This window comes from Mizuhopecten yessoensis, unplaced genomic scaffold (genome assembly GCF_002113885.1).
Source record: "Mizuhopecten yessoensis strain PY_sf001 unplaced genomic scaffold, ASM211388v2 scaffold10331, whole genome shotgun sequence".
Classification (NCBI taxonomy): Eukaryota; Metazoa; Mollusca; class Bivalvia; order Pectinida; family Pectinidae; genus Mizuhopecten; species Mizuhopecten yessoensis.
Window position 1 is genome coordinate 1,474,803 of NW_018408493.1, and position 26,093 is coordinate 1,500,895.

Sequence of the window (26,093 nt, forward strand, 5' to 3'; positions counted from 1 at the left end):
CCAAATATCATCTCCCTGGGCAGTTTGGTTATTGAGAAGAAGTTGTTTAAAGTTTTTAACATATTTGACCCCTGTGACCTTGAAAATAGATGAAGGTCATTTATTTGAACAAACTTGGTAGCCCTTCATCCCAGTTTGCTTCTGGCCAAATATCATCACCCTAGGCCTTTCGGTTATTAAGAAGAAGTCGTTTAAAGTAAAATATTGACGACGGACGGACGGACGGACGACGGACGCCGCACCACAAATTTCTGTAAATGTAATATCTAGATCGTCACACTCAGTCTTATTATGATATTCTGTTTATAACATGATCATATAAATAATTCAAATAATACTGCTTTATCATAAACTAGTTCGTAGGTCGTCTCAAAGTGGTTCACAAATTATTATCCGTGGTTATAGGGCCATTGCAACCAGCCAATATCTTTCTCAACTCCCTGGGGAGCATACAGCCGGTGTTGCCATTTCGGTGCTCACAGCTAGCATTCTACAATTCTAGCAATGCCCAACCAGTAGACTGGAACAAGCAGAGTAAAGTATATTGTTAAATCTTGTTAAAATCATCTGTTATATGGCTCCGCCTGAACAGTTCAGGCGTAGCACGAAGTTAACGGAGATTGTATCTTGTTCAAAAATACAACAAATTGTTGCGACGTGACTCAAACTTAAAGCAACCCTTCGGTCAATAGCCTTGTGTCCTACCACTTGACTACCGTGCCTACCTGTAGCTGTGACTTTGACCTTGAGTTTATATTTATGACCTTGAAATTCAACCAGATTAGAGAGATTTATGTCAGGAGCATTTGTATGTAGATTAAGAAAATATGGTTAGAATCATTAGTAAAGAACCTGTGGACGAACCAAATGTTGATTAGAAGGACAGACAGGATGATGTTGATATGCACTCTGTAAAATGTGTGTGCATGTATAACAAAAATTATGGTGTTCACACTAGAAGTTTGTGGCAGTCATTCTTCCATGAATGCAGTTAACTCAAAAAAATGTGTTGGACATTATGTGATTATGATTGTCATACATCTAAGAACACAACATAAAGTCACACATCAATGATCATGTTATAAACAGAATATCATAATAAGACTGAGTGTGACGATCTAGATATTACATTTACAGAAATAAACATGGATACATAAAGTGATGTTTCCGTGTACACTGAACAATAAAGAGGCATTAAATAACATTTTCCTGTTTAGCTTGTTTTTTTATTGGAACCCTGTGGGCCCTGCCTGACGTTGATGACCCAATTATCATGATTTGGTGATTGATTATATATCTTCTAACATCTAGCTATGTTTCGTAAGAAAAAAATAATGATAAAAAGTCAAAAGTGACATTAACAGAAATGTCTGTTTTTTCTGTAAAATAAATCACTGAAACATAAATTACTGAAACAGGAAAGTACATTGTAGCATGTTTAAGTGTGCGTATAAAGGTTTTTTTTTTTTTTTATAGAAATCATGCTTTAAATATTGCATGTAAATCCTCCTTGTTACAACTGAATGTTTTTTCAGCATATTTAAAACCTTCACATGTACATTTTTCTTGGTCACTATTTCGCCAACCATCATGATGTATGTGGTTGCTTGTTCCCATCTATTGTCCATGATTCCCTTTGTCCCAAGTTGTGTAACAAGCAATTATTAACAATGGAACTTAGTCGATAGAAGATTATCCAAAAGTCTTTCCTTTATTACACAAATGACAAAAACGAGGAAACTTTACTTAAGTTTTATTATAAAATCTTTCAATTTTAACATGACAATTAACATCATACATTGGTAACAGAATGCCAGTAATACTGGCTAGCATTAGTTATATATAGCTGTGACCTTGACATTGGATGATGTCACAACAATATGTATTACGATATGATCACATTTAAACAGGTAACAGTACTTATGTAGGCACAGTCAAATTCTATTGCAGTACATTTGTAAAATTGTGGAATCCATGTCCTCCACAGTGACCTGGGACGTTTTCTTTTCGTTTATCGCGGTCCAAACGGTTGAACAGGTTGGACCAGAGATGTTCCTTCATGTAATAAGGTCAGACTCAGTCATCTGATGGTGATTTCAGGTGAGCCTTAAGCAAGCATTGTGCATTAGGCCTGTATAAACTTTTGCAGGTCTGCCAGGATTTATTCCCGAAAATGTTACATTTAAAAATGGACGACCTGTTGTTCCGCATAAACGAACAGGCCCCTAGGCCTGCTGGTATATCTGTTATGCTATTTGTCTGTGCATATCAGGAAATCATAAACCAGTCAGAATAAAAGAAGATCTAGAAATTTTGTTCAAATACAGATTCCAACCATGCTCAACAACCCCATAATACAATGTACTTATAATACAATACAATGTACATATAATACAATACAATGTACATATAATACAATACAATGCACATACAATACAATACAATACAATGTCATATAATACAATGTACATACAATACAATGTACATGTAATACAATACAATGTTCATGCAGTAAAAAAAGTCTGTGAAAACATGAGCATTTAGAAGAAACTTGCAAATATTTCTTTCATTTTCAAACTTGGGATTTTCATGGGACAGTGGTGTTGCATACATGTATGCTTGCATGCTCAAGCATAAGCTTAAGAGTTTTTTTAATCATATCTTTTCAATAATTTCTTTTCCATTCATAAAAAAGGAAGGAATAAAAAAAAAATCTTGAAAATTTTAGTCTGATAAAATATTGTTGTTATGTCTATACACATTGAAAAATCTTGAAATGTTGATGTAAATCAAAAACTACTTAATGAAGTACAACATTTAATCTTATTCATATAAAAAGTCGGACTTTACTTGTTAATAATAATCAAACTTTGAAAAGGATTTCTCCCCTTCCCATGCTCCCCCCACCTCCGGTGCTACGCGCCTCGAACACTCGACCCCCTGTAGGCATACACTCCAAAAAAAGATTTGCTATGCCACTGTGGGCATTAATTGCCATTATTTACAACCACACGCACCAAATATAGAAATCTATACATAAAAGAAAAATACTTTCCTTAAAGGTGACAACCAATCAGAATTAAAGAAGTGCTTGTGTCCTAATCAAATATGCACATATTCTACTCATCTTTGAACTTCCAGGTCTGTGCATTGGCATAATGCAATCATTCAAGTTAACCTAAGACCATAGATATGTAGTACAATCATCATTGTAATATGTGTCTACCGAACCATTCCCATTCAGCAATCTAAAATTAATCACTTTTTGGGGAGTTATCAACAAATATGAACCAAGAAAGTATCTGTACCCAACAAACTGTCCACAGATTCTGGTCATCTTTGAATCACGCGGTCCGAGTGTTGTTATTAAGCAAGGCTAATTGAATGTATGGCTGAATTCAATGACTATATCAGCCAATCGTAAACAAGGAAGTTCTGCAAGGTATATGGATTTCTTTTCAGAAATGATTTATCAAAGCTATCGTCGTGCCAAGCATATATTTGCAAGGATACTTAATGTTTGGCTGAATTCAATAAATATCTAGATAAGTTATTGTATGGAATGTATTAGCCAATCAGAAACAAGGAAGTTGATGTAACCTAAACTCTTATGTATGCACTAAACTCATTGCAAGCCATGATCATATCATTGTTTCGGGAAGTTATTGTTGGGAGAGAAAGAGGGGGAGGGAAGAAGTGAGAAAAAATTCTTATTACCTTTCGTGATCTCCTTATCTTGCATGAGCCATGAAATTTAAAATTTACCCAGATCTATTTCCTTGACAACTGGCAGTGTGTGTATATAGAAACGAAACAATCCGGTACAACCTAAACCCAGTCACTGTTTACCTATAGTATTTATGCAGACGACACAAAATAACATCTTTGTTGAATCGATCTTGAAGTTTATGATTTAATGCCGAGACCAATCCTTTTGTATGGAAATGTTTGAAGGCAATAATACTGAAGAAATGGAAGTTTTTGTGCGTGGAAATGTTTGCGTTATAACTCTTTAAACTAATCGTAGTCTGAACATGTTCATGTTGTTGATGAATGGTTCCTCAATGTTTCAGGGGTTATGATCACTTTTGCTCTCTGCACCTTGTGAATGAGACGAAAAGATTAGTTTGATCCTTTGATGTACATCATAAGAATCTATTGGTTGCGTGACAGTTGAATTGACTGGCTTTGAAGTCTGGTGTCGTTCCCATGCGTTTCCCATAATGTTAAAAGCTGACTATAAAACAATTTTATTCAACAGTTTAACACTTGTATTAGCATAATTGACACCTTGTACATCACATGCCGTTATGTATAAGAGGCTATACTATTTTTTTAAGAATATATTGAACTTTTCCATACATTTCTTTCATTTTCCTTGAATAAAACGGAATATCTATTAGGATGTTAATTTAAGAACATTAATATGACACATGTAAACATTTATGGAATTAACACATCGTGAGTTTTACTTTTTTATCATCTCTTAGGGGCATGTGGTTTGATAGTGATGAAAAAAGTTAAAAGTCTACAAATAATCATGTCACTGAATTAGGCCCAATAATAAATAGCATGCATGTCATGTAACAACTGTACTCTGTACACTTCTCAAGATATGATACATTTACTTCACTTTCATCCCTATGTACTTTAACCTTTAACCTACAGTGGTGAAAAGGTTAAACAGTTCCAGCACTTTTCACATATAGTATCACAATAGTATCACAACTTGACAAAATCAACAATAAAAATATGATAAAGGCTACATGACTTAAAATATTGATGAACACTTTAAGAACAATAAATGACAAAGGTGATCAGTTTCATTTTATCGTGTCACATGACTTTATGTTTGATCCAGTGAAACCTGGGTATAACACTATGGGGGTGCATAATTACTGGTACACCAATATATTGTGGTATGGCAGAGTCAACACAATATTACCGGTGTATGGCAGATTCAATACAATATTACAGGTGTATGGCAGATTCAATACAATATTACCGGTACACCAGTATATTGTGGTATGGCAGAGTCAATACAATATTACCGGTGTATGGCAGATTCAATACAATATTACCGGTACACCAGTATATTGTGGTATGGCAGAGTCAATTCAATATTACCGGTGTATGGCAGATTCAATACAATATTACCGGTGTATGGCAGATTCAATACAATATTACCAGTACACCAGTATATTGTGGTATGGCAGAGTCAATATGATATTACTGCTATACCACTGTATTGTGGTATGGCAGAGTCAATACAATATTACCAGTGTATGGCAGCTAGAGTCAATACAATATTACCGCTAAACCAGTATATTGTGGTATGGCAGAGTAAATACGATATTACTGCTATACCAGTATATTGTGGTATGGCGGAGTCAAAACAATATTACCGGCACACCAGTATATTGTGGTATGGCAGAGTCAATACAATATTACTTCTATACCAGTATATTGTGGTATGGCAGAGTCAATACAATATTACCGCTATACCAGTATATTGTGGTTTGGCAGAGTCAATACAATATTACCGGTACACCAGTATATTGTGGTATGGCAGAGTCAATACAATATTACCGGTGTATGGCAGCTAGAGTCAATACAATATTACCGCTATACCAGTATATTGTGGTATGGCAGAGTCAATACAATATTACCGGGACACCAGTATATTGTGGTATGGCAGAGTCTATACAATATTACTGGTACACCAGTATATTGTGGTATGGCACCAGTATATTGTGGTATGGCAGAGTCAAGACAATATTACTGGTACACCAGTATATTGTGGCATGGCAGAGTCAGTACAATATATACTGCAGGCGTTAAAAATTCAGCATTATTGAATTTAGTTTTCTTGATTTCTTGTCACCAAGAGGGAATATGGCATCAAAATAATAAAAACTGGAAACATGTGTATGGCAGATTCAATACAATATTACCGGTACACCAGTATATTGAGGTATGGCAGAGTCAATACAATATTTCCGGTACACCAGTATATTGTGGTATGGAAGAGTCAATACAATATTACCGGTGTAGGGAAGCTAGAGTCAATACAATATTACCGGTACACAAGTATATTGTGGTATGGCAGAGTCAATGCAATATTACCGGTACACCAGTATATTGTGGCATGGCAGAATCAATACAATATTACCGGTACACCAGCATATTGTGGTATGGCAGAGTCAATACAACATTACCGGTACACCAGTATATTGTGGTGTGGCAGAGTCAATACAATATTACCGGTACACCAGTATATTGTGGCATGCCAGAGTCAATACAATATTACCGGTACACCAGTATATTGTGGGATGGCAGAGTCAATACAATATTACCGGTACAACCGTATATTGTGGTATGGCAGAGTCAATTCAATATTACTGGTACACCAGTATATTGTGGCATGGCAGAGTCAGTACAATATATACTGCAGGGGTTAAAAATTCAGCATTATTGAATTTAGTTTTCTTGATTTCTTGTCACCAAGAGGGAATATGGCATCAAAATAATAAAAACTGGAAACATGTGTATGGCAGATTCAATACAATATTACCGGTACACCAGTATATTGTGGCATGGCAGAATCAATACAATATTACCGGTACACCAGCATATTGTGGTATGGCAGAGTCAGTACAATATTACCGGTACACCAGTATATTGTGGTGTGGCAGAGTCAATACAATATTACCGGTGTAGGGAAGCTAGAGTCAATACAATATTACCGGGACACCAGTATATTGTGGTATGGCAGAGTCTATACAATATTACTGGTACACCAGTATATTGTGGTATGGCGGAGTCAATACAATATTACCGGTACACCAGTATATTGTGGTTTGGCAGAGTCAATACAATATTACTGGTACACCAGTATATTGTGGTATGGCAGAGTCAGTACAATATATACTGCAGGTGTTAAAAATTCAGCATTATTGAATTTAGTTTTCTTGATTTCTTGTCACCAAGAGGGAATATGGCATCAAAATAATAAAAACTGGAAACATAAGGAATTACAAAGTTGAACCATACCAAAAAAACAGAGATTAGGTTTACGGTATGGTAAACTTGTTTTCTGAATCAAATTTGGCACCAATCTTTATGTCTCCTGGCAAATATAGGTTAGTACACATCAATATAACAATATCACAAAATATCTTTCTTTACAACAAGAAAATCCTTTATATTGCATTCACACTGTCAGTAAGACATATAACGGAGGATAAACCATTCTAGGTATGTTTATGGCCGTATTATACCAGAAATGTTAAGCAAACCTTTCTGTCTCGATGCTGTCGTCTGGGAACTTGTCAGTATATTTCTGGACACCAAATGTTGTCCTAGTCTAAACAACAAAGATGAATTAGGCACATCAAAATCCAGCTAAACTGAATCTAATAAGCACCACACTTTGGGGAAGTCCTAGATAGCACGCAAAGTCCTAGATAGCACACAAAGTCCTAGATAGCACGCAAAGTCCTAGATAGCACACACAACTGTTTATGAATTGTCTTTCGAAATGTTGCTGGGTATCTGGGGTACATTTTTCTGTCTTTTAAATACTACTTTTGCCTTCCCTTTGCTTTCTGCCCTTCGAACTTCCCAGTATCTCCGAATATTGTCAATTTGTTCACAACTGTAGGCTTCCCAGACGACAAGATGTGAGCACGTCAGGTCGTCTCGAACCACAGTCACCACGACGTCATTGACGCATAACAGGGATTCCACCACACAATGACCCGTTTGAGTATTTGGCACAGTTTTCACTTTTCCCTTATCTTGACAAAACTCATCTTTACAATTTAACACAGCGATTACCTCCCCTTTCTTGAATGACTTGTAGTTAGACGTGCAGATGAAGACGATATCGCCACGGTTACGGCTGACCCAGATTGTGTCCCGGACAACCCCGATGGAGTTGATGACCACATTGCTGATTGAGTACCTCTTTGAATTAGGGGGAAGGGTGGAGCCTGAGTCTTTCCTGTCCGGTGGTGTGACCTTCACCGGCAAAGAAGGTACACTGTCAAGTCTCTGTCGTGGAGGGCGGGGGGGAGGTTCGATAACGGAAATGGGCCTACGGGGCGGCAGTTTGGGAGCAGAAGTTTCTCTTTTCATTGCTGAATCGTCGCCATCTCCGTCATCAATACCACTTTCTTTGGCATTACCATCTTCAATTTTTCGAACAATATCCATAGAGATTTCTTTCACTGTGTTCATTTTGTGAGGATATTGGAGATCACAGTCGTAGATATGTGTGGCGATGCCCATGTCCGTGTCAAGTTCTACAACGCACGCTGTATCGCGCATTAAACACCATACCTGTCCGTCACCCTGGACAAGAGTCTGTACACTCAAACTTTCATCATATTCAGGAATGCAGGCGTGAACCATTTTGGCAACGTGGATCCTATTTTCAACAAGCGATATAGACACACTGTAAACGACAATGTCTGGGCCACATCCGACCCACAATTCTTCGCCTTTACTGGACACAACGTGCACGGCACAACAGGCCTCGAACTGAGAAAGCTGTTGACTCAATCGCTCACAAGTCCATCCACTACCGGACACTTCGGTACGTAATGACTTCCGATTGGAGGGCAAAGTTTTTGTATATGTACGTAACTTCCCATTGTGAAGTGTTACGAACAGTTTCTTTTCCGTCTGAAACATGGAATAGGATTTTTATTTTTACTAATTGATTAATAATCCCAACTGAAGAATATAATTTGATGCCTGGTTATGTTTTTTTGTGGTTAGGTTTATATTAAGTTAAGTTAAATGTTCAAACCAAACAGTTATGCAATTTGTGTTCATTAAGCATATGAGACACAGAAAACAAAGGCAACATTGTACAGGGAAAGCAAGTCTTTTAAACTAGCTGTAATTTTTTAAGTTTTGCATATGAGTTACATTTGAAGAATTTCTGTTCACATTAAACATTTTGCTTTTGAAGTAAAGGATGTGTCTCTTAACAAGAGATCCCAGAGGGATCTTGGTGCCCACCATTGTACCATATTTATTTGTTCTTTGTCAGTTCAATCTTTTCTCTTCTTTTCTCTTATCTGTTTGATCGAGTCATGTTAACAGTAAATGCACCTTAAGGTAACTTTTTGATCCAAACTTAATACTGCTGTGTATAAAAGACAACCTTCAAAGTGAGTTTGTCATTTCACATATTTACTAGTACAGTACTTAATGTGAAACAAATAGAATCGATCATTGCAATATAAGAAAGATCTGTTTAGTTCTTCCTTTAGCCATTTTGTTTTCATGATCAGTCTCAAAATATAACATGCATAATGAGGGATCAAGGGGAACATACATATCAAATTTGAGAAAGATCCCTCAAGTTATTCCTGAGAAATATTACAAACTTTCACTGTCAAAATCCAAGATGGCTGCCTGTCGGCCATTTTGTTTATCCGATCAGTCCCAAAAGTTGCCCTGCACAACAAGGGACCAAGGGAAACCTACCTGGTACATTTAAATTTGTGAAAGATCCTCCAAGTACTTACTGAGCAATAGTGATAACAAACCTTCACTATCAAAATCCAAGATGGCTGCCTGTCAGCCATGTTGTTTACCTGATCAGTTTCAAAAGTTGCCCTGCACAACAAGGGACCAAGGAAAACCTACATATAAAATTTGAGAAAGATCCCTCTGGTACTTCATGAGTAATAGTGATAACAAGAATTGTTAAAGGACGGACCACGGACGCAGGGCGATTTGAATAGCCTACCATCAGATAATAGNGTTGGACTACTTTTACCTTTGTTTTGCCTTTGAGGTAGAGGATATTTGTTGGACTACTTTTACCTTTGTTTTGCCTTTGAGGTAGAGGATATTTAATTGTTGGACTATATTTACCTTTGATCTGACTTTGATGTAGAGGATATTTGTTGGACTACATTTACCTTTGATCTGACTTTGAGGTAGAGGATATTTGTTGGACTACATTTACCTTTGAACTGACTTTGATGTAGAGGATATTTGCTGGACTACATTTACCTTTGATCTGACTTTGATGTAGAGGATATTTGTTGGACTACATTTACCTTTGATCTGCCTTTGATGTAGAGGATATTTGTAGGAATGCCGTCACACGAGAAAGTTGCCTGGCAATGGAGCTGTCCAGAAGTGAGTTGTTTCCACACTTCTATCATCCCCTCGTCACTCCCCACCTGTTGATTTCACGAGTTAAATTGGATATGAGATAATAATGCTGCATCCAATGACTTACGAAATATAAGCCAAGTGAATGACACGTGAATAAACGCTCAACTTTAGGTGAGCCTAAGAATTCCTTTCTAACTGCAAGCAAAACACTAGAGAATTCCACTGTAGTTTTTCCTATATGCAGTAACCTCCCCTTAATTCCCTGTTGGATACTGTAAACGTACATATTTGAGCGATAGTCTTATTTTCTGCTCAGTTTATTGCACTAAATTTTGCGCCAAACGAGTTCTTGTATGTTGGTCTCTATTGCATATTTCCTTGATGCACAAGTTCATAAATGTGCTCATCAGTTAATTTTGATTATACGATAAACTTTGAGAGCGCCAAAATAATGAGACTTACAGTATGAATGTAGCACAATGTGACCGGAATTAATTGGTTAGAGTGCAGTATAATGATCGCAGATCAAATTTTCTAATCCTGGTCCCCTATTTTATTTTTATACTAAGATTATTTTTGATCATTTAAACTTTATTATACTTTCATTACAGTTCCACATGGTATGCTTTTGTTTTTCCTGCCATGATTTATCAATTTATCAACGCTCTAGTAGTGCTTGATAAAGAGTTTACAATGCTGATTACATTCTTCCAACGGTGGTACGGGATTCCTTAAGATCTTTTTATTTGGTAGCAGAAATGGAGCAACAGAGTGTATCCTATGTTACCAAGGTTACTTACATCTGTGCCAAGCCACACCTCTTGGTCCACCTTACACATACAGGTGACCGTTGGGCCAGCAAGGGGCTTTTTGTCATGATAGGTACAGCTTATCAGGTCCACGATGGTGTAGGCCCTGTCCGTGTCTGTCCCCTCCCAAAGCCAGACCAGATTTTTCTCCCCCTAAAACACATCCCTTATACTATAAACAATGTTTGTAAGGTTATGAAGATGCCACTTAAAAATAGAGCTATTTAACTGGTGTGTATATTACATTATCATAATTCATTACAAAAGAATTATACCATATTGCATTATGTTTTTCTTGTAACAGTCAAAATGTTTAAACAATGAAAAATCTTGAAAACAAAATAGAAAAGTGACAATAAACATGCACAAAAATAATGTAAACAACTGTATAAGGAATACTTAATGTCACCTACATCTGTGACAGGGGCAAGCAAGTCTATTTCCGCATGGCGTGTGTTAAACTGCTTGTGTTTACACAGGAAGTGGACATGGTGTAAACTGCCTGCCACAATGTCCAGAGCAGATGGTCGGTCAGTCCCCTTGTCCTTCCAACAAGTTTCCATCAATTCCTCTAACTGTGGGAAACGTGTGTCAAAATTGTAGTTCTAAAATAAAGAGGGAAATTTATGTATCATTTGTTTCCTGTAATGGTAAAATATTCTCCTATCTCATAATGCACAGTTGTCTCTTCTTCTGTAACATAGTTGTCTCCCCTCAAATGACAATTACAACTCGTATGAATGCAGTTATCTCCCCACCTGTAGCACAGCTATCTCATCTTAAACACAGTTATCTACCCTTTTGTAACATATACGTTTCTCCCCCCTTCGGTAACACAGTTATTTCATCTTAAACACATTTATCTCCTCTTGTAACATATACAGTTATCTCCCCTTCAGTGACACATAGTTTTCCAATCACCATCCCCAAACCCTACACCACATTGTTATCTTTCCTCTTTCAACAAAGAATTCTCCCTTCTAGTTACACATTGTTATCTCCCCTTCAGCAATACACAGTTATCTCCCCTTCCGTAACATAGTTATCTCCCCTCCTGTGACTTAGTTATCTCCCCTCCTGTAACATAGTTACCTTTCCTCCTGTAACACACAGTTATCCCCCCTTCCATAACAGTTATCTCCCCTCCCTTAACATGGTTATCTTCCTTCCTGTAACACATAGATATCTCCCTTCCAGTTAGACAACAGTGACCGCCCCTCCTGTAACACAGTTATCTCCCCTCCTTTAACACGGTTATCTCCCTTCCTGTAACACATTGATATCTCCCTTCCAGTAACACACAGTTGTCTCCCCTCCTGTACCACAGGTAACACATCTTCCCTTCTCTAACAAATTTTGATATAGAAGTGGCTTTTGGAAGGTTTCACATGTCCTGTTCTGAAATCAAGGTTATTTAGGTCTAATTATAGGCGATTTAAAAGGTTATTACCTTAAGACTTGGACGATTTCCTTCCTGCTTGATTGCCATGGTGATTTGACCAATGTTGCTTAGCTCTCCATAAGGCCTTTCTCCCGACACCACTTCATAGATGACCATTGCAAATGAAAAGATATCCACCTGCAAAGACAATTACAACTCATTACTTTTCAAAGGTATAGAAGTTAATCAAGACAAAATAGCAAAAACAAAAAACACTCACGCAAGAAATGTTTTTAATGAAGTATTTTTTTCCAAAATGCATGTTACCATAATTTTAGATAAGTACAACATACCAGTGTGTATAATTTATAATGCAATCAATATAATAACCGTTAAATCTAAAATGCATGAAATTGTGGTAGTAATATAAAATGCACTAATTTGTAAATTTGGAGGTTTTTTTAAAACATGTATCAAAATATAATTTACATTTGCTCTGCATTGCCACTATATAACACTACCAAGACCAGTTCCTTGTTACGAGACCATAACACAGGCGTATAGTGATATCTCCACGGGACCGACTAACTACCGGATCGCTATTCTCTTCCGCACTAGCGAGCAGATAAGCAAAAAAGCCATAATGATTCAATAATATTCACCTTTTTAAGTAAGACTATTATAAACATAACACAGTATTTTGTTCCACGTTATGGTCCTATAACATGGAACAGGATAGCAGACAAAATGAATAACACTCTAATTTAATGATTAAATTTATATCAATATCAGGGGCATAGCTAGCCCTTGATCGGAGTGGATTCATTTAGAAGCGGTTCCAGGATAGGGCCTTCGTGAGGGGTCCAAGGGTACAATTACAAGGGATTACAACAAGCAGTGTTTTTGTTTTGTTTTTCTCTTTGAAAAATTTGGGAAACTCACCTGCGTACCAACGTATAGTCAGCCATGCACCTGTATATATAATGACTTAAGTGTTCTTATCCTGTACCAAAATCAACCTACATACTGGAATAGAATAGCAAAAAGCAGATTTTAACTTACTTTTTCATCGTAAAATTGTGCATCCATGATTTCTGGGGCCTGGTAGCCAGGGGTGCCCACAAGTCCAAGAGTACCGCCCGTACTGTAGAACTTTGAGATTCCATAGTCCGATAGCTTCACATTGACAGGGGCAGCAAGGTCGAGTGTTGTGGCCAGGATGTTGTCGGACTTGAGGTCGCGGTAAATGATTCCATGCTTGTGGAGATACTGAAGGCCACTGGCGATCTGGGTTTTTTTTGTAAAATATATCAAATTTTATCATTTTACACATTTTGAGCCAAATATTTAAAAGGGCACTGTTATTTACTTAACACAGGAAGAGATTTCATAAACTTAAAATATACCTGGTCCTATCAGCATTAAATATTAGATCATAAGAGAAACTCACCTTACAATTTCAACAAATCAAACACAAGATAATTTTGATTATACGAAGCTGATGATACATCAGCCATTCAAAATTTCTTTCAAATTTTAGTGGCCATCTCGATAATCTGAAGAAAATGTACTACCTTTGTTTCCAGAAAATAAAATCTGAATTACAAGATTGCTAGGACAATTTTTACTTTTCTTAAACTGTTTAATAGCTGAATGGTGTTAAAAACCAAGGATTAGATGTAGCTGGATAAATTGAGTCTGTACTCTATTCCATGCTCTTACTTTATACAGAAATGAAGGAAGGGTTTTGTTGCCAATATTATTTTAAAACATAGATATTTAAATGAAAGCAATATTTGCATGACACAAAATATTGAGTTCAAGTTAAGGTCACTGTAAAGGCAGAGGTCAAACTAACAAAGACAAAGGAAAATGTTACCTGAAATACCATCTTGAAGGTGAGGTCTTTGCTCAAGATCATTTTGAACCGTTTATCACGGTCACGATGTTTGTTGAACGGTTTTCTGTTGACCTTCGCTTTGTCGAGGACGTTCCTAACATTGCCAAGGGCAGCGAACTCCAGACACATGAGCAACTTAGGTTTGACACAGATACCGATGAAAGAAATTACACAGGGATGGTGAAGCTTGCTTGTCACTGCCACCTCCTGCCTCATCTCCATAAAAGACCTCCATGCCTACAGTAGTAAATATTTTTGAATGAAAGAATTTATTACATTTTTGCTGCTGAAATATCAAAAATTATCAGGGTGTTAAAAACTGATATCTTCACTGAAATGTTATATCTTCACCAGTATCAATTTGATATTGACCAATCAAACTTGTATTCTCTATTTACTGCCGCAGATTTTCTGTTCAGCTGCAGATGAAGTGACGGTAGAATTAAATGGCTGGTTTTGTACATCTCTGGTAAAACATTGAAGTAATTGACACACCAGCGTATAGTAAATTACGTTGATGCCAGCAAATCCTACCAGACAATAATAGAAAACGGTAGAACTGCATAGAGGAGCCTTAATCCAAAATGGCCCTCTGCTTTGTTGTCAAGTGTGACGTCATTCGAACCCAACGTCAAATATTGAAATATTTGATAATGCAATAAAACATGAGGTTTTTGTCCTTGTTGGGCATCTTAAGTTGGTATCAAGATCCTAATATGGTTAAATTTCACATCTAAATTGAAACCATGACATCATTAAAGACAGATTCCCATATCACTGCACTGGTTTTTTCCTATATAGAGTTACCTCCCCTTTAACTTCCTTTCGAATATACATTTATGTAACTGTAGCACAGTTGGGACAAGACCTGCAGGTAGCCCAATCGGTTAGAGCGATAGTATTACAATCTGAAGTCCAGGGTTCGAATCCTAGTCTAGACTGCTCATTTCTTAAATACTTTTGTTGATTACATTTGGTTTATTTCATCTATATTATTTCTCATAAAAGTCCGGTAAGGTATGGGTTTCTTTTCAGAAATGATTTATCGAAGCGGTCGTCATGTCGGAAAAAATATTTCAAACACTTCGTTACAGTTCTTGGCAGTGGTACGAGGATCCTTAAGGAGACCTCTCCCAATGCAGACGAGACTTGGAGATTTCCTGATGTTTGTTCAAAAATAAAATTAGGAAATTTGGAAATGAACATTTTGCAGTTCTGAGACATTTAAATCACTGTGCATTATTGAAGGGCACCAACAAATCTATCCTGAAACCCTAAGACCATCAACAAACCTTCAGACTGTTCTCCTCATCATTATCCAAATTAGCCTTGCCCTGAGACAGGTCCTTGTAGTTTCCGTATGGATTTGCTTCATCTTGATAATCGGAACTAGATGTATATGGTGATGGATTTTTCGGAGCCCTTTTCCAAGAGTCTTGCCCACTATCCATGCTGTCAGGTCCGGAAGATGGCAAAGCAGTTGGCATGCCATGATAAAACTTGACCGCTACATCAACGTTGCCGTATTTACCCTTGTATACTGACCCACTGACCCCTCGACCTAGAATGGTATCTTGCTGCACCTTCAAACGGGTCTGATCCATGTGGTACTCCTGCGGAATCTCCTTGATGAAAAGCTCTGGTACAAGCTGTTCAAGTGGAATGAGTGCCCCAGTCTTACATGATATAGTGTCCTCAGTGAGGACCACACGCGAACAGTGTTCTACTGTAAAATGGTCAAGGGCTGAAGGGAGAGACGACGAGGAGATATCATAGCAGCGTGGACACAGAGCATATCTCTGGACTCGTGGCTCGCCGGACTCATCCCATTCCAACAGACCTAGAAATAAACAAATAGTACCGCCCTTATTTCATTAAATACAGTTACTACTGTGAAATCAGATATTTTCCTGGGGCCACAGTTTTGTGGTTTCCCGACAAAACATCTAAGGGGGGTACATGAATTTGTGGATTACGAACAAACTCAAACCGAGAATTGCTTTATATCAAATTTGTAATTAATTCATTGATCCATGAATTTGTGGACAGAACTAACAACCCCACGAAAATGAGTGATTTCACAATAATAATTATTGAGTTGTGTGCAGAATGCCTAGGTATTATTGCAGGTCTGAAAGTAAAACATATTTATCATGATTATTCATAAGCAGGAAAAAAACTTTAAAAGTCGTAATTCAAAATATCAACCAAATGATACCAGGCCTTATTCACACTACTATGTTGGGAATGAGGCTAATTGGCTTTAGAAGGACAAATTTGTTGTGATAAACAAAATTGGGAATTTTAGGAATTATTTCAAGTCTGGGTTTTCTTTTGCAAATATCATCTTAAAGACTTAAAAACATTCCTATATATGAAAGGTAATTCATTTGTTTCTGTTTTGTAGTAAGAAAAATTTCAAATAGATTTTGGTGAATATTAGAAACATTTTTCATTGGAAATGATTCCAAAGAATTTGCTCCAAAATGACCCCTGAAAAAGCCCTGGATATCAAAATATCTGAGGTGGAAGTTGAGGTCTTTAGCCATACCTGGATAGTGGTCAGTCAAAAGATCGTCAATTTCGTCCACAATGGTTCCCATGATAGAGAACTCATCCTCTGTGGAATGGACCGTGACCAGAATACCCATTTTGGAAGGCTTCTCCCTCCCCTGGGGCAAGCGAATCGTCTCGAGCTTGAAGTATCCCGTGGTGTGTCTCGTGCACATGCCATCTTGCCAGTAGATCATGTCTTTTTTCTTGATGTGCAGGCCACCTCTATCAAGGTAAGAGGTCAAATTTTATCTCAATACCATAGCAACCATTTTTGAAAAAAAAATCTTTTCATAGCAGTATTTCGGAAATATTCAATATAAAGGAAACGGTGATCTAAATTAATTAAAGCTCAAAGGTTTTGAATTTTGATGGATTTGGGGGCTAAAATTGGCCAAAATCATAAAAAGCCCTTTACACATTATATAATAATAAGAACTTACCTTTAACAAAGTCAGTTAGAGTCAAGATTCCACAATATTTTAAGTTTTCAGTTTAGTTTTAACATTGCGTTTTTTGTATTCTGGGAAAGTTTTGCCCAGTCAAAAATTTCGCTCTGTAATGGTAAAATCCATTTTCACCAAATATAAAATTTGCCTGTACATTTAAACACTATCCATATGATATTGTTTATAAACATTTGCTGCAATGGTAAATTCGCCCTCATTATGGAAGGCGAAAAATTTAACTGCAGTGAGAATTTCCAGGTGTACAGTATATGATTAATGTTTTATTGAAATAAATACGCACAAATGCCCTGAGAACTGCCTTCCCACCACAGTGTGCTGCAGACGGCTTTGACAAACAGTTCGAGTCATTGACGGATTTCCGCCTGATATCGATGACTGGAATACCCAATTCGGCTGCTCGAGCAGTTGTAGGCGTGCCATTATTCGCGACAAGAGGCGGCTCCAGAATCCAGTTGGGATAAATGCCATCTGATAGAGCCGATACACATTTGTACCGCTGAACTCCTGCGAGTGAAACTGCAGAGCTGGACTTTGTGACAAACGGCCCGGGATAAACAACCTGAAATGACAATAGGTGCAATGTTTTGCCAATCTGCACAAACACATGCTGAAAACTTAATATCCATAGCAAACAGCCAAGTTGATTTCAATTTTAATGACATATTTATGTATTCAACTGAGTTGGATCGTTTTTTTTGTTGATTTTGAAACACCCAATACTAAAGAGCCTTTTCCATCCCGAGGAAGACCAGTAAATGAAATACACACACAACATATTGGTGAAGGGGAAGCACTGCTGAGAAGATGCAATAAGTCTGTTGTAAACAATTCTGATATTTTAACTGCTAGGTTTCTTGTTTCTTGTTGACATGTGAAAACCTTCTTCCCCTCACTGGTCAGGTAGAAGACAAGGTTCTCTTTTTTTTGATTTAAACAATTTAAACAATTTGTGAAGGAATTGTCTTCTTTTGTCATTTTTTTTCCAAATTGTGTTCAAAAGTTCTAACAAGAGGCCCAGAGGGTCTGCATCGCTCACATGGATAATAAAGCAACCATTGGAAATTGTTCTTATTACATAAAATCCCTCCAATGGTAACTGAAGAAGAAGGATTTTAAAGATTCAAATTCCCCTTTTGGGCTCCGTATCTCTGTACCAACAGGGGCTACACCCTCCATTTATACAAAATCTAGTCCCCATCGTGTTCAGGCCCAGCAACTTATCATGATAATGGAGTAGCGAGCTGGTCTCCACTAGAAACTGGGTCACTGGTGTAATAATTTAAGTAATTGAGTGAGGTTTCGGTTTTACTTTATTGCTCCTTGGGGGGCCACACCCACCATTTATACAAAATTGAGTCCCTTTGTCCCAAGGATGCTACAGATCTGATTGGGATAAAATCCCATAATACCTATGGTAGGAGAAGAATTTTAAAGGTTTTACCTCTATTTCCCCTATTGGGCCCCACTCCTCTGCCCCAAGGGGGGGCCACAACCTCCGTTTATACAAAATTGAGTGCCCTTTGCCTAAGGATGCTTCAGACCAAATTTGGTCAAAATCTACTAGGCTGTTCAGGACAAGTAGTATCGTTTTAAAGGAAAAGTTGACGGACGGACGACGGACGGACAACAGACGCTGCGGTATGGCATAAGCTAACTATGGTCCTTCGGACCAGGTGAGCTAAAAATTACCAAAACAATTGTTGTGATTGTGAACATGATTGTTTGACATGATTTAAGTGAGTTAAAAGAAAGTTGGTTTGAGCACAAAATCCAGGCTTGAGCATCAGGTCACGATTTCATGAATAATCTCAAAAGATTTGGTCAAACACTGCAAGACTAGTTTCAGTCACAAAATTAGAGCAACAGACAGAAAAATATCTTGATATCATATTTCACTCCGATTTAGGAGGCAATATAATGATTGACTTGCAACAGAGATAATTAACCCCCTATTTCAAGTAGTCTGATTTCAACATACTTTTTGCCATTGTCGACCGAGAGGGCGATCTCGAACCTCTCCAGCAGCTGCAGGTACTGGCCAATGTACTCATCTGGGAATCTATCGTCGTTCCTGTATCTGGTAATTATATCGGCGACGTGGATCTTCCCGTCTCGGCCTATCTGGCCATCTAAACCACAGTCATCATCGTCAATGAGAACCTTAGCAAGTAGGTCACACAGCCATGAGGGATCAAGGATGTACATCGTGTTCAGGCCCCGCAACTGATCATGATAGTGAAGCAGTGAGCCGGTCTCCACCAGAAACTGGGTCACTGGAGTAATAAATAAAAGTAATTGAGTTAGGTTTTGAGTTACGCTTCAGTTTTCCTTTACAAATCTGAAACTTAACTTTGCCGTCTTCTTCTGTATTTGTTTGTGAATATGGTATGCGACCATATACTCTGGTGTGTAAATTTCATTTTTTTTTAATTGTGTTAATGTTGAAATGATCTGTGACCTTAACCTTTGACATTAAGCCTCCAAATTTTACAATCTGTTTTCACGATATGGCTTTGTAAACAATAGAACCAGGTTCTGAGGAAATGAAATTTCATCACTTATTAAGTGATCATGTGATCTCTCACCCAGCACCTCCAGATGATGAATCGTTGTACGGTAATTTTTCCAGGTGGCTTGATGACTAAGTGTACCAAATGCAATTATTCTTTGAGTTAAAATAATCATACATGTACTATATTCTACCTGTGAGAATCCTAGAGGATTAAAGGTATTCTATGCTAAAAGTTTGTTTCACAGTTTTTTGAGAGTCTTAACAAAAAAAAAAATTCAAATGAATATCTGCACAATTCTTACCTCAATTAGAAAATTCAAGAAAAGATTAAATAAATCTAGTTTATTGTTCTTCGTTTTCCTTATAATAAGTCATCCCAATATAATTTTTGTAACAGGAGAAAGAGAAATGCATGGCCAGGTCAGGGTTCCAACCTGGGACCCTCCAAACTCTAGACAGACGCTCTACCAACTGAACTATCTGGTCACCGACGATTGACCCAGTCTAGTTCTGCTTCATATGTTTATTTTTAAGTAAATTTATCCATTTATCCAGATTGATTGATAAGCTGAAAATATTTGTTTTGATAACAAAGCAAGCTCAGTGAAATGAGAGAAGACTAAAATGTCCGTCTGCGAACAAAAAACGTTATGTGGTGTCCTTACCTGCATTTATATCATCTTCTGTAGTGATGTCGTTGTTAGGAATTGACCTGATCAACGCCTGGAACTCCTCTTCCTCTATAAATGGGGGGTCTCCTTTGCTCACTTTTATTGCCAGTTTCTGTTCGACTGCCTTCTCTACCGATAGGTAGGACAGCGGTACTTTACGAGTGAGCAGACGACCGTTGCCCAAGCCCTTCATAGGATCATACATATTGGAGGCAATCTCAAACAGCTTCTGTTTCAACAGCGGGATTCCTAGAGAAAAAGATTTCTTTGATGATTTTAAATTAATAAAAACGATGGTAAAAACAATTTGGGCTGGAAGTGTTGGAAAGAACCTGTAGAAACTGGAATGGCCAAGTGCATTTTTATTGTCGATTGTTTTATTTGAAAAGGTATCGATTGAATTTGATTTAAGACAATTTTTGAATATTTAAATTTTTCTAAATGTTTTTATTTAGCAAACAAACACATTGAAATAAAAAATATAAAATGAAGTATACAACATAATCACTATTATCATTTTACTTTTTCTTTACAATATATCTGAACAAATATATCCTAGGGAGAATAGTCAAAATCAAATTTTAAAATTTTAAAAAATAACACAGGTTTGACATTGTGGAGAGTGATGGGCAATCAGTTTAAAATCATAATCAATAATCAGTTTGTTATCGAAAGTAGTAAACCGATGTAAATCGATGATCAAGTGCATAATCAGTTTATAATATTTTGGGACTGAATACCCAAATAAAGTGAGAACACCACTATAATCACATCAATACACAGAGTTATTAACTATACATTAGGTTTGGTTCTGTTATAATGAATGGATATCAAGCACCCTTTATGCCTTTTTATCGATCATATACATGTAGTATAATTCATAACAATGTATGAGTTTTAAAGCATACTTTACATGGAAGACATTTAAATACTTTCATTTCAATGATGAACCCATTATATCGTTTATGGAATTTGTAAACGAAAATCCGAATCAGAAGGGCAAACCAATCAATATTCAATTATAATCGATCATCAGCCCATCACTATCGTGGAGGTCCTATTTTATGGGCATGACCTCATTGAATGTACCACCAACCTTCCTTGGTCGTACAGGAAACTGGTACGATGTTGTTGAGGTCAAGATGGCTACAGAGATGGCTGCTGGAACTTCTGGGTCCGTAGCGGTCTATCACCAGCTTGAGGATATCCGACACCTTCTCATCACGTTCAGCGTTCGTTAAATGGACCTTGTCTAAGAATGTGGTGACTAGGATGACTCTGGAGTTTGGAGTCCTGGCCTGGAATATATCGGTATAGGATTACACAATACTGGACAGTGTTGAAAATTATCATCATGGAACAAAATCGCTCTCAAAATTTGAAAACAAAAGAGATATCTCCTACCACATTAATCCTTTTACGATCCTTAAAGTACAGGGATTACAGAATTTGGATAATTTTTACTGTTCAAGATTTTCTGCTTAAAGTTTAAGTTGCCATTTTTTCTAAAGATCTGCAATCAAAGAAAAGCCCTTTTGTCAATATTAAGCAATGTATGATGTTTGAGTATTGACATATTTTTCAAAAACAAAATTTTCTATTTATAGGTAAAATCACCTGGGCCTCTGACTTTTTGACCTGAAAATCAATCACAAAGAAAATGCTATCGCCAAAAAAAGTTTCTTTTTGAGATTTGAGTTGGACTGACTTAAAGGGAAAGAAATGAAAAATCTGATGGACAGACAGCTGAACGGATAGATAAACACATGACAAAATCCCCTTCCATCAACCATTTGATAAGATAATTTGAAAGTACAGTTCATGACTTCAATAAAATTCATCAGTTTGAAAATATGTTACCTGCATACATCAAAGTTTTACTTGATACTCATTGTCAAGCCATTACAGACAAAGGGACCAGTCGGTCTAGAAACGTTGCGACACGTTTAATACGTACATTGTTTCTGTATGAAGTAAAACTTTTGATATTACAGTTCATGACATTGACTGAAAAAATTTTTATCAACCATTTTCTTTATTGTAGTTTATACTGATTCTAAAATGGATGGTCTACACACATTCTTAATCAACCATTATGCCATACAGTTCACAATCCAACAATATTGTTAGTTTACAACAAATTGGTTTTGGTTTGTTGCGTTTTACATCCTTTTAGCATCTTTGGTCATTTAAGGACGTGCCAGGTTTTGGTGATGGGTGGAAGCCCGGAGAAAACCCACCTACCAATGGCCAGTACCTGGAAACTGCCCCACATCGGTCTCTAACCCGCGACAAAGTGGTCGAGTGCTAGTGGTAGCAGAATGTCAGACCCCTTAACCACTTGGCCACCTGATTCACGACCAAAGGGATTGCAGTAGTGTCAGTTCAAACCCACAACCATACAGTACTAGAGCAAGTTCATGACCCACCTATATACCGTAGAGCCAGTACATTAACTCATTCACCCCTGAAATTTCATAATGAACTATTCCAACCTTTGAGTTGGAGGAGTTCAAATGTGTCTTCAGGGGTTAAAATGGATTAAACCAGTACATATATATACATAACTCATCAAAGTACTACAAGTATAATGGTTCACAACCGACCTCAAATGCAGTACCAGTTCACAGTACCAGTTCACAGTATCAGTTCACAAGAACAGTTCACTCACCTCAATGCTGTAGAGCCAGTGTCCGAGCTTGTCGAGTTCGTTTTTGAGGGACCAGATGTCCCAGACGAGGATGTAGAGCGAGTTCCGGGTGAAGAAACACTGCTGAGAGGGAATGTACTGATCGGAACATGCCATATCCCACACGGAAAACGTGATTTCACTGTTGGGGCGCTGTAACATATAGATGTATCTACTGTATGAATAACTTCATTTTACAAACTGTGCCTTTATCATTACCTTAAATTTACAATCGAGAGAGTGTTTTGTTTCTTTAGTGATAGTATTTTCCTTAGAATGCATATCTGCAGAAAATTTGGAAAAATTAATATTTTGGAAAAGATTTCTTTTTTTTTGAAGGTTAGAAGACCTGTTTTAATTAGTAATAATTAATTAATTCTGCAGAAGAGATGCTTTTTATTGAATTGGAAATCATTAAGGGTAATTTTCTAAATAGGTATTAAGATGAGTACGAGATAGAAGACAGACGGCCCAATGGGCCTGTATTTACACCTGTGATTTTTGTAAAAGTCATAAGTGATACTTCAAATTTTGAATTCTGCAGCAATGAGTTAGGTTCAACCGTAGACATTAGCTGCCTACATTTGAATTAATTGTTCCTCCATTTTCTTACAAAGTTTAAAAACTTCAATAAACCTGTTGGAACGTGAAAAGTTGAAAATATCTCAACCAATCAAATGTCACAAGGGCCATCTTGGATTTTGTGTCAGGACCATGGGAGTATCATATAATTATAATTAACACTGAGAGCATCTGATCACATTTTTATTTGAATTTCAGCCAGGTGGCTACTTAAAATTAACCAAAATTAATGCAATATAACAGTTATTGAATTACTTTTGCTGTCAAACAGAAATTGTCAATCACAAATCTACAAAAAAGAGATATTTTACAATATCAGAGTTTGAACAAACCTTAAACAACTGGTTTCCTGAACCGGGCAGCTTCATTTCACATCTGTGTATTCCATCCCCATGAAATAAAGCAATCTTATTTCCGTGCAGTAGTCCAGATAGAGTTGTCTTCCCTTTATCCTGGTAATAGTTGTGTAAATTACAATGCTGGATACAGCCTTAATCTCATTCAGTGTGTTTCCATGGTGATGTTGGAAAACATGACATCATTGTGTGTTTATTTGTACATCTGATATCACATGGCCAGCTATAAGTACTGGTTCAACATGGCTAGAAAGAACTTTTTTCAATAACTTATTGATCAAAATAGAAAATTCTTTTAAAATAAAACCGTCTGTTTATTTTGAGATTAATAAGAAATTTTCTTTGTCTTCCTTTAATTTTTAAAAATATTCATGGTTTTAACGTGATATAATTTCATCTGATATACAGTAAAACATCTGTATGTAACAAAGTGTCTGATTCATTTGAACAAATTACATTACTCGTTGGCAAAACATTGAACATCTCCTGGGAGCATAGGCCCACATTTGGTGTAAAATTATTGTCCCTATTACTTGCTTTTTTTAAACTGATGAAAATAATGTATTCCCTTTGTAAGCTGTCTCTCTTTTAGTAAAACAAACAATTATTCTCCTGGTATTAGGGAGATACAAAGTTTTGTTTCCCTCAGTGAATCATATATTTCCCTCAGATTTTGCTATTTATAAATACGATTCCCTTCAAGGGAAAAAACTTCCCATCTTCCTACTACGTTTACTAGTAGAGTAAGAAACATTATGATATTCATAGATTACGTAACTACAGCTTCACTGGAAGGGTTAGGGATCGCTCACTGTACCTTCTTGCCCAGGATGACGAGCTTGATTTTGTTGTATGGTTTGCTCTTCCTTAGTTCGTGCTGCAGACCCATGATGGTGTCCTTTGTCCTCTGGCAAGAATCTGTGAATGTTAATACCATGAAATCAGTACAAAGTTTTTGAGCAACAATCCATCACCAACAGATATTTATAATAAATTATCACTAAATTCTGTTGTTCTTCGACCACTGCATATTAGGTTTGTCAACCGTTAACTGCAGGTTAAAGTAAGATTTTTCAAGTAGCAGGCTGATAAAAGTTTGACAACCTTAACCCCACTGAATCTGTAAAGCTTGGTCATCCAAACTTTGGTAATCCAAAATATTTATATTCTGAAACAAGGCTGGACATTTGAGTTTCGGATACGGAAGTTTTTTTTTTTTCAGAAAGTGATGGTAATTTCACGAAAAAAACATACACAGTCTGAAAAATTGGATCATGCATCAAATTCCTACAGAAAAATATCTTAATGACCTCTTGGGCACCTCTGTCTCGAAATATTCAAACACATTTTAATGACCTCTTGGGCACCTCTGTCTCAAAATATTCAAACACATCTTAATGACCTCTTGGGCACCTCTGTCTCGAAATATTCAGTTATGCGAAAGAATACTATAACTATTTGTTAACACCATAAAAAGGACATTCACGAAAATATTCATTATCTCAAAATAATGCTTAAGGGAATAGGATTGTGTCACCATTTCTCAGTGGAATTTCCTTAAATTTTGTAGTTATATTGCTTTAAAAGTAAAGAAAATTTTCTGCCACAAAAAAAATACAGGTTGTCAGAATTTTAAGGATTTTAAATGGAAATTTATGTAAAAAGGAGTGAATTTTGAAAAAAAAATTAAGCACACATTGCAAAATAATGTCACTAAAAATGATACTGACATAGATTAGTATTGCATTAATGTATATCAATTTCATCAATACTGAAATTGTGTAAAATTATCTATAAACAATTAAAAATTGACATTTTATAATAGAACCATATGCACATTGTAATTGCATGTAAGAGTTATCGTTCTTGAAAACTTCACAGTAGTGAGATAGGTAGCCGGTTTCCTGAAGTACAGAAAAATGGACACATGTGACTCATTGATAAAAAACAACTGAATTAATGCCTGGATTGCTTTGAAATACTTTAATATTGAAAGAACACACTGTTCTGTCAATAATAAACATACA

The 26,093-nt window shown here is 36.7% G+C and overlaps 2 protein-coding genes across 8 annotated transcripts in view; one reads left to right on the forward strand and one right to left on the reverse strand.

Annotated features, from left to right (window-relative positions):
* Positions 1-2,718: 2,718 nt before the first annotated feature.
* LOC110460175 lies at positions 2,719-7,065 on the forward strand. Of its 3 annotated transcripts, XM_021512932.1 has the most exons (7): positions 2,719-4,795; positions 4,851-5,072; positions 5,119-5,593; positions 5,674-5,740; positions 5,975-5,981; positions 6,062-6,544; positions 7,027-7,065. In XM_021512932.1, exons 2-7 carry the CDS (start codon positions 4,922-4,924, stop codon positions 7,044-7,046), a joined length of 1,203 nt encoding a protein of 400 aa, XP_021368607.1. In that variant the 5' UTR covers positions 2,719-4,795; positions 4,851-4,921; the 3' UTR covers positions 7,047-7,065. The 3 variants fall into 3 exon arrangements, with proteins under 3 accessions (XP_021368607.1, XP_021368608.1, XP_021368609.1); XM_021512933.1 differs by having other exon boundaries at positions 2,719-5,593; XM_021512934.1 differs by having other exon boundaries at positions 2,719-5,025; positions 5,564-5,740.
* Positions 7,066-7,360: 295 nt separating this feature from the next.
* The window catches only part of LOC110460158 (leucine-rich repeat serine/threonine-protein kinase 1-like), a 66,097-nt gene continuing 47,364 nt past the window's right edge, over positions 7,361-26,093 (reverse strand). For 3 of the 5 annotated variants that reach the window (XM_021512900.1, XM_021512901.1, XM_021512902.1), the window contains 16 exons: positions 24,884-24,984; positions 24,043-24,162; positions 23,111-23,281; positions 21,536-21,737; positions 20,434-20,688; positions 19,235-19,529; positions 17,537-17,815; positions 16,785-17,011; positions 15,526-16,073; positions 14,213-14,470; positions 13,396-13,620; positions 12,403-12,531; positions 11,366-11,557; positions 10,944-11,105; positions 10,083-10,208; positions 7,507-8,688 (listed from right to left, as the gene is read on the reverse strand). In XM_021512900.1, coding sequence (XP_021368575.1) covers positions 7,522-8,688; positions 10,083-10,208; positions 10,944-11,105; positions 11,366-11,557; positions 12,403-12,531; positions 13,396-13,620; positions 14,213-14,470; positions 15,526-16,073; positions 16,785-17,011; positions 17,537-17,815; positions 19,235-19,529; positions 20,434-20,688; positions 21,536-21,737; positions 23,111-23,281; positions 24,043-24,162; positions 24,884-24,984 — 4,457 coding nt within the window. In that variant the 3' untranslated portion in view covers positions 7,507-7,521. Of the gene's footprint in view, positions 7,448-7,500; positions 8,689-10,082; positions 10,209-10,943; positions 11,106-11,365; positions 11,558-12,402; positions 12,532-13,395; positions 13,621-14,212; positions 14,471-15,525; positions 16,074-16,784; positions 17,012-17,536; positions 17,816-19,234; positions 19,530-20,433; positions 20,689-21,535; positions 21,738-23,110; positions 23,282-24,042; positions 24,163-24,883; positions 24,985-26,093 lie in introns of those variants that run through there. The other 2 variants (XM_021512899.1, XM_021512898.1) reach the window with 2 other exon arrangements.

What these genes read in the sequence shown, in the direction of transcription:
- LOC110460175 (XM_021512932.1), top strand. Translation starts at nt 4,922, where the DNA reads ATGGCAGAGTCAACACAATATTACCGGTGTATGGCAGATTCAATACAA. An exon ending in GGTGTATGGCAGATTCAATA is followed by an intron (nt 5,073 to 5,118) that starts CAATATTACCGG and finishes GCAGAGTCAATT; the next exon opens with CAATATTACCGGTGTATGGC. An exon ending in AAATAATAAAAACTGGAAAC is followed by an intron (nt 6,545 to 7,026) that starts ATGTGTATGGCA and finishes AAAACTGGAAAC; the next exon opens with ATAAGGAATTACAAAGTTGA.